This window comes from Zingiber officinale, chromosome 7B (assembly GCF_018446385.1).
Source record: "Zingiber officinale cultivar Zhangliang chromosome 7B, Zo_v1.1, whole genome shotgun sequence".
Classification (NCBI taxonomy): Eukaryota; Viridiplantae; Streptophyta; class Magnoliopsida; order Zingiberales; family Zingiberaceae; genus Zingiber; species Zingiber officinale.
The window spans coordinates 66,205,205-66,223,430 of record NC_055999.1 but is presented as its reverse complement, the minus strand read 5'-3'; the positions used below and the strand labels follow the sequence as shown (position 1 = coordinate 66,223,430).

At 47.4% G+C, this 18,226-nt stretch overlaps 2 protein-coding genes across 4 annotated transcripts; one reads left to right on the top strand and one right to left on the bottom strand.

Moving 5' to 3' along the window:
- Nucleotides 1–821: 821 nt before the first annotated feature.
- LOC122005925 (F-box protein At5g07670-like) lies at nt 822–4,813 on the top strand. 3 transcript variants are annotated; one of them, XR_006118580.1, is made up of 3 exons: nt 822–2,063; nt 4,030–4,553; nt 4,656–4,813. XR_006118580.1 is itself a non-coding variant. In XM_042561173.1 (2 exons), the coding sequence occupies exons 1-2, from the start codon at nt 943–945 to the stop codon at nt 4,289–4,291; spliced, it is 1,383 nt and encodes a 460-aa protein (XP_042417107.1). In that variant the 5' UTR covers nt 822–942; the 3' UTR covers nt 4,292–4,593. The 3 variants fall into 3 exon arrangements, 2 of the variants coding, with proteins under 2 accessions (XP_042417107.1, XP_042417108.1); XM_042561173.1 differs by lacking the exon at nt 4,656–4,813 and having other exon boundaries at nt 4,030–4,593; XM_042561174.1 differs by lacking the exons at nt 4,030–4,553; nt 4,656–4,813 and adding an exon at nt 3,639–3,966.
- A 138-nt stretch (nt 4,814–4,951) lies between these two features.
- Nucleotides 4,952–6,233, bottom strand: LOC122005926 (GATA transcription factor 4-like). Its single transcript, XM_042561175.1, has 2 exons — nt 5,695–6,233; nt 4,952–5,609 (listed from the first exon to the last, which is right to left on the bottom strand). Exons 1-2 carry the CDS (start codon nt 5,971–5,973, stop codon nt 5,070–5,072), a joined length of 819 nt encoding a protein of 272 aa, XP_042417109.1. The 5' UTR covers nt 5,974–6,233; the 3' UTR covers nt 4,952–5,069.
- Nucleotides 6,234–18,226: the final 11,993 nt, after the last annotated feature.

Below are 18,226 nucleotides of genomic sequence, written 5' to 3'. Positions count from 1 at the left end.
TGGCAGAACGACCCTAGACTCGTCTAGGTAAAATATCTTTTTACTTTAAATAAAAAGAAACCTAGACTCGTCTAGGTAAAAGATCTTTTTGATCTTTTTTACTTTAAATAAAAAGAAACCTAGACTCGTCTAGGTAAAAGATCTTTTTAAAGGAACCTAGACTCGTCTAGGTAAAATATCTTTTTACTTTAAAAAAAAAAAGGAAAAAGAAATCATGTCTCTAATTTGTCACTTGGATGAAAAGGCCGCCCTTTATTTTTGATACCGCTGAAATAAATTCTTATTTTTTAAAAAATATCTTTAATTATTATATCAACTACTAAAATGTAAAATAAAATTGCTTCTATTTAAATTAAAATTATTACATATGAAACACTCTTATCTTAAAATATTTATTTAATTTGTTTTAAAATTGTTATAATATAGAGAAATTTAAATAAAATAATAATTTTGAACAAAGCTATAGAAGTTTTATTCAATCCTCTATAATAATATTGAATAATAAGACTTTCAAAAAAACTTGAATGAGATATTATTTTAATATTTTAAAAATTGAGGTTCTTCTAATGAACCTTAATTTTTTTTTAAATATTAAATTTATTTATTTTTATCCCCGAACTAAATAGTTTCATCTATCTCAAATAAATATACCCCATTTAATTAATGTGGTCGCCTTTCCCCATCCGCCACGTCATCCATGCTGATATCACTGCTAGGTCTGTGACGTCAGAAAAAACTCCGTCAGTTTTCGTTGTCATTGTCTAGTCGCAATTCCAAACCCTATCTTCGATCCCCATCTCGATTATAAATACCTAAACCTTCGCCGTTGCCGTTTTCTTTGGCAACTGTGTGCTTTTCTGCGCGAGAGCAGTGTCGAAGAACAAGGGGGCGAAGCACGATGCGGCGGAGAAGCATCGCTTGGCCGCCGCTGGGGAGCCTTGGATGCGCCGCCGCCGCCGCCTGAGGAGCTGGTTCGCTGCCGATAAGACCGTCAAGCATGCGGTGCTTGAGATGCAGCTCGATGGCCAAATCTCGACGCTGAAAGCTCCCCAGGTTGGGGACGCGCCAGATCCCACCGCGATCCTCTCCGACGAGATCCTCCTCCGCGTCCTCGCCGCGCTCCCTGACTCAGTTCGCCTGTCTGTCTCCCTCGTTTGCCGGCGATGGCTACGCCTCGCCGGCCGCCTCCGCCGCTCCCTCACCGTACTCGACTGGTCCTTCCTTCACCGTCGCCGCCTTCCCCTTCGCTTTCCCAACCTCGACGACCTCGACCTCGTTCCCGCCTCCTTCGCGACCCCTTCGGATGCTGACGCCGGCGTCGTTCTCTCGAAGGGCGCCGTTTCCTTCTCTGTCGATGCCGGCGCAGACCCTCCCGTGGGCGAGTGCCGCTTCCTCGAGCCGGATGTCATCGATCGTGGTCTCGTTATTGTTGCCAGCGACTGCCCTGGTCTTCGGAAATTGTCCCTCGTTGCCCTCGCTTCGGAGGTCGGTGTCAGGGCGGTCGCCGAAGCGTGCGACATTCTGCAGGAACTGGAACTCCATCGCTGCTCCGATCTCGCTCTCCGTCCCATCTCCGCTTTCAAGAACCTCCAGATACTGCGGATAGTGGGAGCCGTTGAGGGGTTCTACTCAGGTCCCGGTGTCGCGGACATTGGACTCACAATGCTGGCCCATGGATGCAAGCGACTGGTGAAGCTGGAGCTTGCTGGTTGTGAGGGTAGCTACGACGGCATCTCAGCGGTGGGGCAGTGCTGCGAGATGCTTGAGGAATTGACGATATCAAACCACCGGATGGATGCAGGATGGATAGCTGCATTGTCCTTCTGTGAAAACCTGAAGAAATTGAGATTGCAGAGCTGCAGGAGGATAGACGCTGACCCAGGGCCATTGGAACACTTAGGAAGGTGCCCCAGCATCCAGACACTTCAAATGGAGCAGTGCCAGCTGCGTGATAAAAGAAGCTTGGAAGCATTGTTTAGGGTGTGTGAGGCAGTAAGAGAAGTCATGTTTGAAAATTGTTGGGGACTGGATGATGACATGTTTAGTCTTTCCAGCATTTGCAGGTAACATAACTTTTTCTCTCAATTTGAAGATTGAAATTGGATAGTAAAATCTTCTTTGTATGGTTTAACTCCATTCATCTGATTTTCAATAGTACTGTGAAAGGTTGTTCCCGACTGAATCTTGGACGTATACTATACCTTACTTGTCCACAGGCTTATATGGAAGAAATGATTAGCTCTTATCTGTCACTACGTCTGATATTACTCAATTCATACCGATTAAATAGCTAGGATGTCAATGATAAACAAACAGTTTCATTTTATCTTAAAGGAGATTTATGATTTCCCAATTTCCAATTGCTATTAGTTTTAGTCAGAGATTAGTTGTTTGGCGGTCTTTGATGGTGAGAATTGTTTATTCTATATCAAAAAGTCATCTCACATGCTTCATTCTGATATATTATCCTGCAGTAATACAAAATGGGTCTTTACCAGAATAGTTGAATTGGTTGTACAGGTACTTTCAGTTATATCTAGGTTCTTCTACTTTCATCAAATGTGAGTTTGTATCTTGAATTTTATTATTTATCTTATGGTAAGTCTTTAATCAATCAATATTGATGAATCTAATCCTTTACACTTTTGTAAACTCATCTAAGTCCTATTAAATTTTCCCAACTCTCTCTTGCATCATTTAATAAAATAGAATTCTTAATATCCATTTCTTGCCTTTACAAATTAATAATCATCATCAGACCCTGTAAGTCACGTGTTTTTCTATTACATATCAACTAGTGTTTCTTTTTCTTTCTTTCTTTTTAAGACATCAAAGGGCTTTCTATAATGAAGTTCATCTAGTATTAAGGTAGAAGATAGACTCAAGCTTATCTTTATCTTAAATATATAAGTTCATCCTTGTACTATCATAAAAGATAGGGAGTCAAGCTTGCCTTAAGTGTAAAGTTACAATTATTTTAAAATCATTTGTCATAGCACATTAGTTGTGACACTAGTAACTACGCACTATCCCACATGTCGTTTTTAACGTTGATATATTTACTAGATATTCTTTTCCTCTCTAAAATTCACCTCAATGATTGCATAGGGACTATCATACTTTTTTTTGGGAAAAAAAATCAATATGGTTAAAAGAATATATGTATTTAACTAGGAAAACTCTAGCAGAGGGACTTTTTTACTCTAGTTAACCATGCAGTATTAACAAACACCAAGGATCTGAACCAACGATGAGCATTGCTAGTGTCTGTTGTGTTGAGAGAGTAAAACTCTCATACATTTGTTGAGAGAAGAGAACAGGACCTGTTGAAAGGGAATGAAGGAGAAATCGGATATATAGAAGACTACTATTATATATATAGAGAGAGAGACAACTCTAATATATAGACCAATCTAATAAAAATGAACTAATTATGAATCAATTCCATTTAAAGATTAATTATGATAAAAAAAATGACATGATATAGAATTAAACACATTATTTGTTGTAGCGCAGACCTAATTGATCATTGACATGGAGGATCACATAATTTCATAACCCTCTTGGAAGTGTGCTTGGCGAATTCAAAATGTTCTTGAGGATTTCAGACAAAATGATAATGGTTGTGATCTCTGCAGGTGTTAAGACTGAAAGAGTGGTGGCTGGGAACTAGAGTTGGGCTTGACAAAATTAGGTAGGGGATGAGCTCGTGTGAGGACGCAAAGTATGAGAAGTAAGAAGGGACTGTGCAATGCAAGGGATACTAGTTGTTGGGTAGGCGTGATATGTTATGAGGATAAAATATACCCCACTCCCATTATTACTGTAGTCGGCATGAATAATGCAATGGACTGTCTATCTTCAAACAAGTGTGCAAAACATTGTGCAAATCATGACTGAGCTAAAACAGTCCCTTTGGTTCTTGAAGATACTCTGAATTCAGATACTCTACTAGTTTTTTCTCTAGCTATTTCTTATTTATTCGATGGAACTTTTGCTCATCTAGTTGCTTTTTATTGTTCTCTTCAGGTACGTGAGGTCTCTCTCCTTAGAGGGCTGCTCACTCTTAACCACAAAAGGTTTTGAATCAGTAGTTTTATCATGGATCGATTTGAAGAGACTCGAAGTCATCTCGTGCAATAATATAAAGGACGACGAAGTGTCTCCTACGCTAACAAATCTTTTCTCAACCCTCAAAGAGTTCAAGTGGCGACCAGACTCCAAATCAGTCCTTGCGATGGGCCTCTCAGGGACGGACATGGGCAAAAAGGGTGGAAGATTCTTTAAGTAGATGTAAGCTTAGTTATCAACAGGGATATCCTGCAGCGACATCAGCGGTGATAAAACTGGTCGCGATAGAATTACTAACAGGGGCAGGGCTTAGAGGAAAGCCATCACTAACTCATTAGCAAACAAAGAAACTTTCATACAATCATACTTAAGCATCCACTGGTTTATCCTGATAACTTAAAATGATTCACTGCTGTGTTACTCTACACAAAATGAAATGGGTATGTGGATGTCAAATGTGATTTTAAACATTCCTTTTACAGGTATCGAACTGCCTAAATTAATTAAAATTGTATTTTATTATTTATGGTGCTTTTATTTTGCTGCTCGAATTGAATGATAGCTAAAAGCAGATTATGGCGCAGGGTAATGGCAGCCGAGAATTCATATGATCCGGAGTTGCTTTTTAATTCTCTATTTATGCCCTCAAATTATGTGCAGCAGGTGCGTGAATTTGCATCTCAAACTCTTTTATCTGTAATGGCTAATGACTAAGAAAGTTTTTACCTCGAATTAATTTTAATTTTCCGTAGGATTTTTTTGGCCCATTATTCTTGCTGCCTCGTCACGTGACCCTGTTTCTTCTTTTCGCTTTCATTCTGACACACTTGCAGGCATCCCAACTGCACGTCACATGCTTTACCCATCCCTTCTTATTACGTCAGTGGAAAATTTTAAATATTTTGATTTCTTTTAGTTATTAATGGCAAATTAATTGAGAAAAGTAAGGTCGATTAATTAGTGAAAACTTATTAAACACTACCAAGGTGAGCAGAGACTCAGCACACGCCGCCGCCGTCGAGTAGAATCTCCGGCTGTGCGGCGGAGGAAGCGTCTGGGTGGCTGTGCTGGGGGCGTGGGAGGAGGAAGAGCTCCTTCTGGCGCCGCAGCTCCATGACCTTGCGGTGGGAGTTGGAGTGCTGCGCGAGGACGAAGGTGGGACTCGCTGCAGGCCGGTACTCCGGCACGAGCCGCCCGGATTTGTACCTCACTCCGCACGCGTTGCACAGCGTCTTGGGCCCCAGCGGGCCCGTCCTCCACTGTGGCGTCTTCTCCGATTCGCAGTGAGTGCACCGCCTCGGCGCCGCCCTGCCGCTCCCATTCTTCCTCCGCCCAGATCCGTCCGAGGAAAACTCGTTGGAGGAAGAGGACGACGAAGACGGCGAGCTCAGCGCCAAGGAGGCCCAGGCGGCGGACCGAGGGCGCTTGCTCCGTGCCGCTGCGCATGACCGCGGCGGCGCGATGTCGGGGACATCGCAGAAAGAAGACTCCTCCATGAACCGAGACAACCACTCGAGCTCCGCTTCGTCCTCGCATTGCTGCACCAGTTCTCAAAAAACACCTATATTAACCACCAATTCCCGTACCAAAATCACAAACTAACAACTCTATTCCTTTCCTCACCGGAACATAAAGATCGAGCGGACTCTGCTCCGCCTGGAAAGCAGTGGACAAGGAGCTACCCTCTGCGGTTCCAGACTTCTCCGCCGTCGAGTAAAATTCGGTGTTACAATCAACAGCCGCGGAGAAGAAACTCTGGCCGGAAAAGGAAGAAAATCGGTGGGCGTCGGCGTCGGCGGCAGCCAGAAAAGAATCATTTTGATTCGGAGGTTGAAGAAGGTTGGCAGAGACAAAGTTGGCGGAGTAACAAGCCGCCGCCGGCATCTCCCTCTCTGGCGCCATGAAAGGAGAGTGCGGGCGGCGATGAAGATCGAAGAGAATAATCAATAGGATCGGAACTGGGGGCGCATTAAAAGGGGAGAACAGTTCCTGCACGGCCTTCGCCCATCTCCGCCACCACCACAGCCTCTTGCTCTGCTCCCTCTCCGTCTCCCTCTCTTCTCCCTCTCCCTCTTTAAAGCGGAGACGTGCTGTTGCTTTCGTTGCCTACTTCCTCTTTATTTCATAACTCTCTCTTCTCTCTTCGTATTGCATGTGAGTTTTGGTAACGACTAAACGTGCTCCGCGATCAGTTCGGATTCTCAGTCCTCAAATATTTTTATCCCTATATTTCTTATCAATCAGACGGATCATATTACATTTTAAGATATCATGACATCTTTAAAATATGTGTAATATCTTTATGATATGAAAGACATCCTTGAGATGTAATCCAAACTCTTCTACGATCGCTTAATTGCAAGGTTTGATTTATATCAAAATATATTTTTTTTTAAAAAAATATTTTTTCGTGTAGGGCCCGGCCCTTCCTAATTATTAAACTTCTAATCACTTGGATCCAAAATTTATAAATAATCAAATAGTTAATGAAGTTTCTTTTAACTCTATATTTATATTAACTAAAAGTAGCATAGTTTCCTTTGCGCCGGTTTACACACGTGGTCCCCTCTGACACCGGCGCGTGATTTCAAAGCATAAACGGCTTAAAGCATCTCCCATACAAACTTTATCAAATGTTTATAAAATTTAAAAATTTTATTAAATTTTTTTTTTATGATTATGTAGGTGAAATTTAGGATTTTTAATTCAAGAGTATATTTAAAATTTAAAATTTATTTTTTCTTTTCAAGATGGAATCAATAATTAATGTAATATTTTTTAAATCTAAATGTGGAGAGAATTATAAAAAAAACTCACTCAAAGCTTTAATGATTGAGAATGTTTCAATGAATTTTTATAATGTTGATGTGGCATGATAAAATTCTAAAAAAAAAATTCATTCAAAACTTTAACGATTGGAGATGCCCTTAATTAAATGGGTGTTTGGCTGAGCTTATAAGCTCTCTAAAATAGTTTATAAGTTTTCTTGAAATTTATAAACTCTTCAAATTTATTTGATAAAAATTTTTTCAAATAATTTATAAACGGTAAAAATAAGTTAATTTAGAACTGATAAGTTGTTTTTAAAAAGTATGAAGATCCTATTTTTTTAAAAAAAAAATTTATTTTAATATTTTTTTTCTCTAAAATATCCTTATATAATTTCATAAATTCTCATCTTATCCTCCATGAACTTTTATAAACCTAATATCTTTCTATCTCCGCCGACTTCTTTTTCAGTGTTGTGTCATCTTCTCTGCCAACGCATCTTTCCAATTGATCCTGTCCAAATCGCCGAACCAAAGGACGTTGGGCACGTGGCGCTTTCCTAGTCGATGCTGTAGTCCTCCGTCTGGTCGCACGAATCTCCGGCGAAGCTGCACAGAAGTCGGGCCGGGAAGGGGTTCCCGGCGGCGACCCTCCGACGCTCAAGTCAGGCAAAGCTCAATAGAGAGAAAGGGGCTCCAAAACTCGTAGCGTGCGTACCTCCGGCGAAGTAAGAGGTTCCTTATATAGAGCGGTGAAAGAACTAATGCACACGTCCGAAGTGTGCACGTGTCCTCAGCCCATACCCTGGTAATCCTGTCAGAGAGCTTACCTGACGCCATACCGCTACAGTCCCATCACGCCTTGATGGGACAACGGACACCCCCTGTCGGTTTGGAGTACGGCCTAGTCCTAGACATGACAGCTGTCGAAGATGTTCCTTGTCCTTCTCTCCCTGCTCCATATCTGTCGTCCCTCGCGTCCGGCCTGCCGTTGACATTGGTGTGCTGGGGAAATTTCCAGTAGGCGCTATGTAGAGACTGTTAGCAGTGTCATTTTCTCCTGGTTCTTCCGCTCGGCTCTTAACTACTATTTCGACAGAGCGTCGGAACCCCTACCCGGTCGGGGCGCCTTTTATTACCGAATGTCCCTTGGTCGGCCGATCGGTCTTATCAATTTCTTCCAAGTCCGGTCGGCTCACCATTCTCCGGCGGGCTATTTGGGCATTTGACCTCCACGTGGCGTTGACCCCTCGTTAGGGGGTCCCGGGCTCTTACCACCGGATCACTTGCCTTCCCCTCGAGTCTAGTCGAAAGAGGCGAAGTCCGACTGACTGGACTGCCGATCTGACTGAGCAATGATTGCCGCATTGGCCCGCTCGGCTAGGCATAAGGATGCTCGTCCGTTCGGCGGCATCTTGTCCGTGCCTTGTGTTTTCTTGGAATCCATGTCCGATGCTCTCCCCTACTATCCATCACGTGCGCTGCGCACGGTAAGGGGAGCTCATTAAATGCGACCAATATCCCGCTGACACGTGGCGATCGTGCGTTTGTCAACGTATGGCGGTGGCGTCACTTCCGATGGGACAGCCGCCGTTTGAAATGAACGACTGGATGACGACCTTGATATCGGTGACCTGCATCGGACGGTGGAAATTGATGGCGGCCGCCCATATAAAGCTCCCGACCCCTGCTCTTCGCCGTATTTCGACCTCCTCGTTTCCAGACATCCCGCTGCTCCTCCTTTCGCCGGCGACCTGCGTTTCGGCTTTCCGGCGACCCTACAGCTTCTTCAGACCGTCTTCCTTGCTCGTAAGACCTTTTTTCTCGCTCCCAACGTTTTCTTCTTTCTGTTAATCGTCTCCTTCAGTCGGTTTCCATCCATTCCTCGCTTGAACCTTCCCCTTTTGTCCCGCATTCTTGCCTTTCGATCATGACCAGTACTTCGCAATCGACCGGCGGTGCTCTGGGTCTTTGGTATTCGGCCATGGAAAGCCGGTTCGACGAGGAGGACGCCTTGCGCCTTACTCGAACCTATGACCTGCCGACCGACCACCAAATAGTGTTAGCCACACCGGCCGATCGACCTCATGAACCACCGTCCGGCACAGTTCTTTTCTTCCGAGACCAATTTCTGGTCGGACTGCGTTTTCCACCCCACCAATTTTTCTTACAAGTTTGCAATTATTTTCGCATTCCGCTCGGCCAGGTAGTTCCCAACTCTATTAGGCTCCTGAGCGGAGTGATAGTTTTGTTCAAACTGAACGGCATCCCCTTAGACCCAAAAATTTTTCACTACTTTTTTTATCCCAAGCAAGCCGAGTGGGGCACCTTTGTTTTCCAGTCTAGGATAGGCTTCGTACTTTTTTATAATATGCCGAGCTCCAACAAACATTGGAAGGAGCATTTCTTCTATATACGTTTTCCCGAGCGGCCAACTTTTCGTACCAAGTGGCAGACGGCGATGCCGGCGCAACCGGAGCTAGGCAAATTTAGAGGTGACGCGGCCTACCTTCAGGCAGCCGAACGGCTGGTCGGCCAACGATATCATATCGACAAGCTACTTCTCCCGGGAGTAATGTACATATTTGGCTTGTCTTCTACCTCGGCCGATCTGCCCTGCAGCATGAGTAAGTTCCCTTATCCTCCCATTTGTTTTGTTCTAACTGATTTATATTTTGCTTCTGCAGCTGAAGTCATGTGGCGCGCCAAGGCAACCGAAAAGCTCAAATTGAAAGCCGCTCAGATCGAGGCGGTGAAGAACAAAGAGGTCGCCGAGCGGGGCTTGGCTCCAGCTGATCCGGCCGGCGAAGAAGGTGAGGGGACTCCAACTGTCCCCGAAGCCTTAGACGCCCCTGCCTCTCACGATGAGGCCGTGGGCGACATAGAACCTTCTATCGAAGCCGAGGTGGAGGGCCGTTCGGCCGATGATGTGCCGCTACGCACTCGGAAACGCTGACGACCGGAATCCGCATCTGCCTCAACTCCATTTGATGAACCACAGCCCGAGCGGGGCGCGGATGCTCCGGTGTTGTCCGGGACGGTTTCCCTCGAGAGTACTCCGACCCCACATGGCTCTCCGAGGGCCAGCTCTGAGGTGCCGCCATCCAGCCCTTCTAGAACTCTGCGCCGTATCAGGCGTTTGGGCGAGCTTCCCTCCTCGTCCACCGGTGGGCCGTCCGGTAAGGCCGACGCTTCTCAGAGCGAGCCGAGCGGCTCGAATTTAATAAAGACCGTTCTGCGCCTCCCCTCAGAGGAATATATGGCTGCTGCTGATCGGCCAGTGGTCACCGAGCAGCAGATCACCTTGACGGGCCCCCTTGCAAAAGCTTGGGAGGACGCTCGGCGTCGCATAAAAGCGATGACTCCTGGGCAGCTCGGCGACAGCAACCTCCAACAGGCCACCGGGGTATGCTCTTCTTCATTATTCGTGTAGTTGAATTAAGTTTTTAACCTATTCACCTTTGCTCGTAGAACTGGGTGGAGCAGATTGCCATTAGCAATCGGTTGGCCGAGCTGGAGGATTAACTGAGAAAACTTAAAGCCGCCGGGGACAACCAACAATCGACGGCCGCTCTGGAGAAGGCCAAAAAGTCACTGGAAGCCGAACGGAAAAGGGCTTCCGATCTGGCGAGCAAGGTCGTTCGGCTTGAGGCAATGATCAAGCAACGAGATAAGGAGATCAAGACGGTCTTGCGCTCGGACGTTTATAGACGCCGGCTCGTCTCTCGATATTTAACGTCGGAGCTCGACGGCCTTCCGCTCGGACGTTTATAGACGCTGGCTCGTCTCTCGATATTTAACGTCGGAGCTCGACGGTCTTCCGCTCGGACGTTTATAGACGCCGGCTCGTCTCTCGATATTTAACGTCGGAGCTCGACGGTCTTCCGCTCGGACGTTTATAGACGCCGGCTCGTCTCTCGATATTTAACGTCGGAGCTCGACGGCCTTCCGCTCGGACGTTTATAGACGCCCGTCTGCCTCGATATTTAACGCCGTCGGAGCTCGGCGGTCTTCCGCTCGGACGTTTATAGACGCCGGCTCGTCTCTCGATATTTAACGCCGGAGCTCGGCGGTCTTCCGCTGGAGCGTTTATAGACGCCGGCTCGTCTCGATATTTAACGCCGGAGCTCGGCGGTCTTCCGCCGGACGCTTATAGACGCCGCTCGCCTCTCGATATTTAACGTCGGAGCTCGACGGCCTTCCGCTCGGACGTTTATAGACGCCGGCTCGTCTCTCGATATTTAACGTCGGAGCTCGACGGTCTTCCGCTCGGACGTTTATAGACGCCGGCTCGTCTCTCGATATTTAACGTCGGAGCTCGACGGCCTTTACGGCTAACTTTTAACTGATTATATACGCCCTGCCGAGGGGCGAGGGGTCTTCGCTATCGAGCGTGCGGCTCGTACAATATACCTCCGGCCTAACGGCCCGGGGCCTTCGATATTGAGCCTTTGGCTCGGGTACAATTCCCCCTGCCGAACGGCGCGGGGTCTTCATCTTCGAGCATTTGGTTTATATATTTATACGCCCCGGCCGAACTGCACGGGGTCCTCACGCAGTAAGCCGTTCGGCGGATAATGCTCAATGCGTTTTCATCTTTTTGCTTCCTGCATTACAAGGACGCAGGCGACTAGTATATACACAAAAATGAATTACGTTCATGCACCTTTCATCCAACTCGATAAGGCTGGAAATGATTTGCACTCCACGGTCGATCCAGCTGCCGCCCGGATTCATCCTCCAAATAATATGCGCCCGAGCGGAGCTTTTCAATAACTTTGAACGGGCCCGCCCACGGTGCCTCCAATTTGCCGACGTCGCCGATCGGCTTGACTTTCTTCCAGACAAGATCGCCAACCTGGAATGATCTGGGGATTACGCTGCGATTGTAATTTTGCTTCATCCGTTGCCGGTACGCCATCAGCCGGACGGACGCCTTGGCTCTTTCCTCTTCGACCAGATCCAGCTCTGTGTTCCTCCGCTCGGCGTTGCCCTCATCATAGCTTTGGATCCTAGCGGATTCGACTCCGACTTCAACAGGAATGACTGCTTCGCCGCCATACACCAAGTAGAAAGGCGTGACGCCCGTCCCTTCCTTTGGAGCCGTTCGGATGACCCATAAGACGCCCGGCACTTCATCTGGCCAACTTCCTCCCAAATGGTCGAGCCGAGCGCGCAAAATACGAAGAATTTCCCGATTGGCCACTTCGGCTTGACCGTTGCTTTGGGGATAAGCCACGGACGTGAAGTGTTGCTCGATGCTGTAGCTTTTGCACCAATCCTCTAGCATCTTCCCTGTGAATTGCCGCCCATTGTCTAAGACCAATCGGTGAGGGATGCCGAACCGACAGATGATGTGTTGCCAGATAATTTTTTTGACCATCTGTTCGGTGATCTTGGCTAGCGGCTCGGCCTCCACCCACTTGGAGAAATAATCAACCGCCACTAGCAAAAATTTCCGCTGCCCGGTCGCCATCGGGAATGGACCAACAATATCCATTCCCCATTGATCGAACGGACAGGAAACTGTTGATGCCTTCATTTCTTCTGCCGGTCGGTGGTTGAAGTTATGGTACTTTTGGCATGAAAGGCACGTCGACACTGTCCGAGCGGCATCTGCTTGTAAAGTCGGCCAAAAGTATCCGGCTAACAGGATCTTCTTAGCTAGTGCTCGTCCTCCCGGATGTCCTCCGCACGATCCTTGATGTACTTCTTGGACGATGTAAGCCGAGTCCTCTGAGCTTACGCATTTCAACAACGGGCGTGAGAAAACCTTTTTATAAAGCTGATCGCCGATGAGTGTGAACCGACCGGCTCTCCTCCTCAGCAGTTGGGCTTCATACTCATTGGATGGTGTGGCGCCCGAGCGGAGGAACTCTATGATGGGCGTGTTCGCCAGTCGCTTGGAAATGTGAGGCCTTCCATCCAGTCGACGTGCGCTACCAACAGTACTTTTTCAATTGGCTGCTGAATGGCGATCGGCGTTATTGAGCTCGCGAGTTTGGCTAACTCATCAGCTGCTTGATTTTCTGCTCTGGGTATCTTCTGGACAATAACTTCTCTAAAATCGGTTTTCAACTTCTCGAAGGCTTCAGCGTAGAGCTTGAGCCGAGCGCTATTGATTTCGAAGGTACCGGAGAGCTGCTGCGCGGCCAACTGCGAATCCGAGTGGAGCGTTACCCGACTGGCTCCCACATGCCGGGCAGCCTGCAAGCCAGCTATGAGGGCTTCATACTCTGCTTCATTGTTGGTAGCCTTATAATCCAGCCTGACGGATAAGTGCATCTTTTCTTCTTGAGGGGAGATCAACAATATTCCAATCTCGCTTTCGAGCCAAGTGGACGACCCATCCACATATATTCTCCACATAGCTTCCGGCTCCGACCTCTGCACCTCAGTCACAAAATCGGCCAAGGATTGCGCTTTGATCGTCGGGCGGGGCTGGTATTGGATGTCAAATTCACTTAACTCCGTCATCCATTTGATGAGCCGTCCGGATGCCTCCGGATTTAGTAGGACACGCCCGAGCGGGCTATTGGTTTTGACAATGATCGTATGCGCCAGGAAGTATGGACGAAGGCGCCGAGCGGCCAGGACCAGAGTGAAAGCCCAGTGTAGCGAGATTTAGCATCTTTTAAAATGTGACTAAGGAAATACACAGGCTCTTCTCCGCTCGACCTCACTAAAGCTGAGCCGATTGCATGCTCGGTTGAAGACAAGTACATATGAAGTGGCTCACCCGCAGTCGGCTTGGCTAATATCGGGAGAGAGTTCAGAAATGCCTTCAAATCTTCGAACGCCCGGTCGCATTCTTCATCCCAGTGAAATTTTGTAGCTTTGCGTAAGATCTTGAAAAAAGGAAGGCTCCGGTCGGCGGTTTTGGAGATGAACCGGGTGATCCGCCCGGTCAAACGCTGCACTTCCCTTGTATTTCTTGGAGGTGGCATATCCTGTAGAGCTTTCACCTTGCTGGGATTTGCTTCAATTCCCCGCTCGGTCACTATGTACCCCAGAAAGCGCCCTCCTTTTGCTTCGAACAGGCACTTCTAGGGATTTAGTTTGACTCCATATTTGCGCAGCGTTCGGAAGGTTTCCTCCATGTCTTTGAAGAGATCGGCCGCTCGGACGGACTTAATGAGGATGTCGTCCACATAAACTTCTAGATTCCGCCCGATCTGCTCTCTAAATACTTTATTCATCAAGCGCTGGTATGTGGCCCCCGCATTCTTCAATCCGAACGACATTACATTATAGCAATAAGTGTCGTCGGCCGTCACGAAGCTGACTTTTTCTTGATCTTCGCGGGCGAGCGGCACTTGGTGATAGCCCTGGTAGGCGTCGAGCATACAGATTAATTCACAGCCGCCCGTAGAGTTTACCAGCTGATCTATCCGGGGCAGAGGATAAAAATCTTTCAGGCAAGCTTTGTTGAGATCCCGAAAATCTATACATACCCTCCACTTGTTGCCCGGCTTGGAGATTAATACTACGTTACCCAACCAGCTCGGGAACTGCACCTCGCGTATATGGCCGGCCTCCAGAAGTTTTTCCACCTCCGCTCGGATGATGGAATTTTGCTCGGCGCTGAAGTCCCTTTTTCTTTGCTTGAATGGCCGTGCGTCCAGTCGGATGTGGAGCTCATGCTGCGCAATACTTGGTGAAATTCCGGGCAGCTCATGTGTCGACCAGACGAAGACATCATGGTTTCTTTTGAGGCATCGGATCAGCTCCTCTTTCTGCTTCGCCTCCAGATCGGACGCGATGAAGGTCGTGGCCTCTGATCGGGTCGGGTGAATCTGTACCTCCTCTTTTTCTTCATAAATTAAAGAAGGTGGCTTCTCAGTGATGGCGTTTACTTCGATTCGGGGTGTCTTCCGAGAGGAATTGGCTTCTGCTCGGACCATCTCTATGTAGCATCGCCGAGCTGCTAGCTGATCTCCCCGTACTTCTCCCACTTTGTCCTCCACGGGGAACTTGATCTTCTGATGGAAGGTTGAGACGACCGCTCGGAATTCGCTGAGCGTCGGTCGTCCCAAAATGACGTTGTAGGACGAGGGAGAGTCGACCACCACAAAGTTTGTTGTCCTTGTCCTCCTGAGCGGCTCTTCTCCCAGCGAGGTAGCCAGCCGGATCTGCCCAACCGGCTGAATTTCGTTACCCGTAAACCCGTAGAGCGGAGTTGTCATGGGTAACAGCTCGGCTCGATCAATTTGCAGCTGATCGAACGCCTTCTTGAATAAGATATTGACTGAGCTCCCTGTGTCAACAAATACGCGATGAATAGTATAATTTGCTATTACCGCTTTGACGAGCAGAGCAGAGCATCGCCGTGGGGTACTTCAACTCCTTCCATGTCCTTGAGCCCAAAACTAATTTCGGGTCCTTCTGCTCGTTCTCGGCTACAGCCAACCGCATGAATCTGGAGCTGTCGGACGCTCGCCTTTCTGGCTCGATTGGAGTCTCCTCCGGTCGGCCCGCCAGCAATAACGTTGATCTCGCCTCGGGAAGTATTGCTTCTATTTTCCTCTTTCCGAGCGGACGGTCGGGACCGTTCTCTGAATGCTCGGCGATTCTCCTGCCTTTGAGAACGATGCCGATCGGGGGCCTGTTGTTGCGGCCTATCGGTTCGTGTCCGTTCGGCGTCCTGAGTTCTCTGCCGCCTGTCGACTGAGGGAGACCGTCGTCCGGCATTCCGGGGCACGGGATGAGCCACGAAGGGAAAACTTCGACAATCCCTTGTATTATGCGTATCCGTCCGGTGGAAGGAGCAGAACATCGGGGTCCATTTCTTCTTTGGCTTTGGCCGAGTGGCAGCTACCTCTTGCACGTGGGATCGGACATGGGGGGCTCGGATTGCTTCGGCCCTCGGTCCTCTGGGCGGCTGATGAGCGGCATGTTGTTTCCGCTCGGACGGAGGGGGCCGCTCGGCTGGAGTTTCTTTTTTCATGGCCGCTTGCGCTTCTTCCACGTTGATGTATTCGTTAGCCCGGTGTAGCATGTGATCATAATCCCGGGGCGGCTTTCGGATGAGCGATCGGAAGAAATCTCCATCCACTAGGCCTTGTGTGAAGGCATTCATCATAATTTCCGAGGTGGCCGTTGGAATGTCCATCGCCACTTGGTTGAACCGCTGGATGTAACCTCGAAGCGATTCACGGGCTTCTTGCTTGATGGTGAACAGGCTCACGCTCGTTTTCTAGTAGCGTCGGCTGCTCGCAAAATGGTGGAGGAAGGCCGTTCGGAAATCCTTGAAGCTCGTGATGGATCCGTCCGGCAGCCTCCGAAACCACCGTTGAGCCGACCCGGAGAGGGTGGTGAGGAAAACCCGACACTTCACCCCATCTGTGTATTGATGTAGGGTTGCCGTGTTGTCAAACTTACCCAAATGATCATCTGGGTCGGTTGTCCCATTATACTCGCCGATCGTCGGAGGCACGTAATGTTTGGGCAGGGGATCTCGTAGAATAGCCTCTGAAAATTGGCGATTGATCCGCTCGGGCGATGCGTCCGCTCGGGGGGCTTTCCCCTTTCTGTTATCTCGTCTAGGCATTTCATCCGAAGAAGATCCCCTATCTCTGTGAGCTAGTACGGCTTCAGGGGTGCGGAACATGGCTCGATGAAATGCAACGGTGGCTGGTGGCGCTTCCGCTCGACCACCAGACGCTGATGTTGCTTGCTGCTCCGGTCGCTCGGCTGTGGCTTTCTGTTTTTGCTCCACGAGCTTGGCGGCCCTTATCTCGATCAGAGCCTCGAGTTCCTCGTTCGAAAGCGTCACCGTGTGTTGTCGTCCAGCCTCGTCCATTGCTGCCGATCGGATGCAGGAGCGTTCCCACAGACGGCGCCAAATTGATCCTGTCCGAATCGCCGAACTAAAGGACGCTGGGCATGTGGCGCTTTCCTAGTCGATGCTGTAGTCCTCCGTCTGGTCGCACGAATCTCCGGCGAACCTGCATAGAAGTCGGGCCGGGAAGGGGTTCCCGGCGGCGACCCTCCGACGCTCAAGTCAGGCAAAGCTCAATAGAGAGAAAGGGGCTCCAAAACTCGTAGTGTGCGTACCTCCAGCGAAGTAAGAGGTTCCTTATATAGAGCGGTGAAAGAACTAATGCACGTCCACCGAGGTGCATACGTGTCTGCAGCCCATACCCCGGTATGCACCTGTCAGAGAGCTTACCTGACGCCATACTGCAACAGTCCTACTGCGCCTTCGATGGGACAACAGGACACCTCGTGGTCAGACTGGGAGTATGGCCTAGCCATATGACTTGACGGCTGTCAAAAGATGTTCCCCCCTCCTCCTTTTACGCGCTGGCCGGACGACACTCACCTCGCGTCCGACCTGCCGTTGACATTGGTGTGCTGGGGAAATTTCCAGTAGGCGCTATGTAGAGACTGTTAGCAGTGTCATTTTCTCCTGGTTCTTCCGCTCGGCTCTTTACTACTGTTTCGACAGAGCGTCGGAACCCCTACCCGGTCGGGGCGCCTTTTATTACCGAATGCCCCTTGGTCGGCCGATCGGTCTTATCAATTTCTTCCAAGTCCGGTCGGCTCACCATTCTCCGGCGGGCTACTTGGGCATTTGACCTCCACGTGGCGTTGACCCCTCGTTAGGGGGTCCCGGGCTCTTACCGCCGGATCACCAATTTTCTCTCATTCGGTGCATAAATTCACCTAAAACTCTCTATTAATGGTATTATACCATTTTTGGTAATTTTATTAATAAAAGGATCTTATAATACTAAACACATCAATACCTTTAAGTTGATTGTAATAAGTTCATCCAAATATTTTAACAACTTATTTTTAAAATAAGATCTAACAACTTATAAGTTCTTAAAACAACTTATAAGCTGTGCGAGCTTATAAGCTGTTTTTAATAAGTTTAGCCAAATACCCTCTATAAGTTGTTTTGGAGCTTATAAGCTCTTTAAATTTGTTTGATAATTTTTTTTTCAAACAACTTATAAACTGTCAAAATAAATTTTTTGGACTTATAAGTTGTTTTTAAAAAAGTAGGAAAGATTCTACTTTTTAAAAAAAATCTTATTTTAATAATTTTTTCGTTGCGTGTCATCTTCTCTGCCAACGTCTCTTTTCAATTCCCCCATCCGATGTATAAATTCGTTCAAAACCTTCTATTAATAAAAAACTCAAATTTTTTTATTAATAGTATTATATATATTTTTTAATAATTTTATTAATAAAAAGATTTTGTAATACTAAATATATATATTTTTAAGTTCAAAACCTTCTATTAATAAAAAAACTCAAATTTTTTTATTAATAGTATTATATATATTTTTTAATAATTTTATTAATAAAAAGATTTTGTAATACTAAATATATATATTTTTAAGTTGACTGTAATAGGTTAGACTTAAATATTTTAA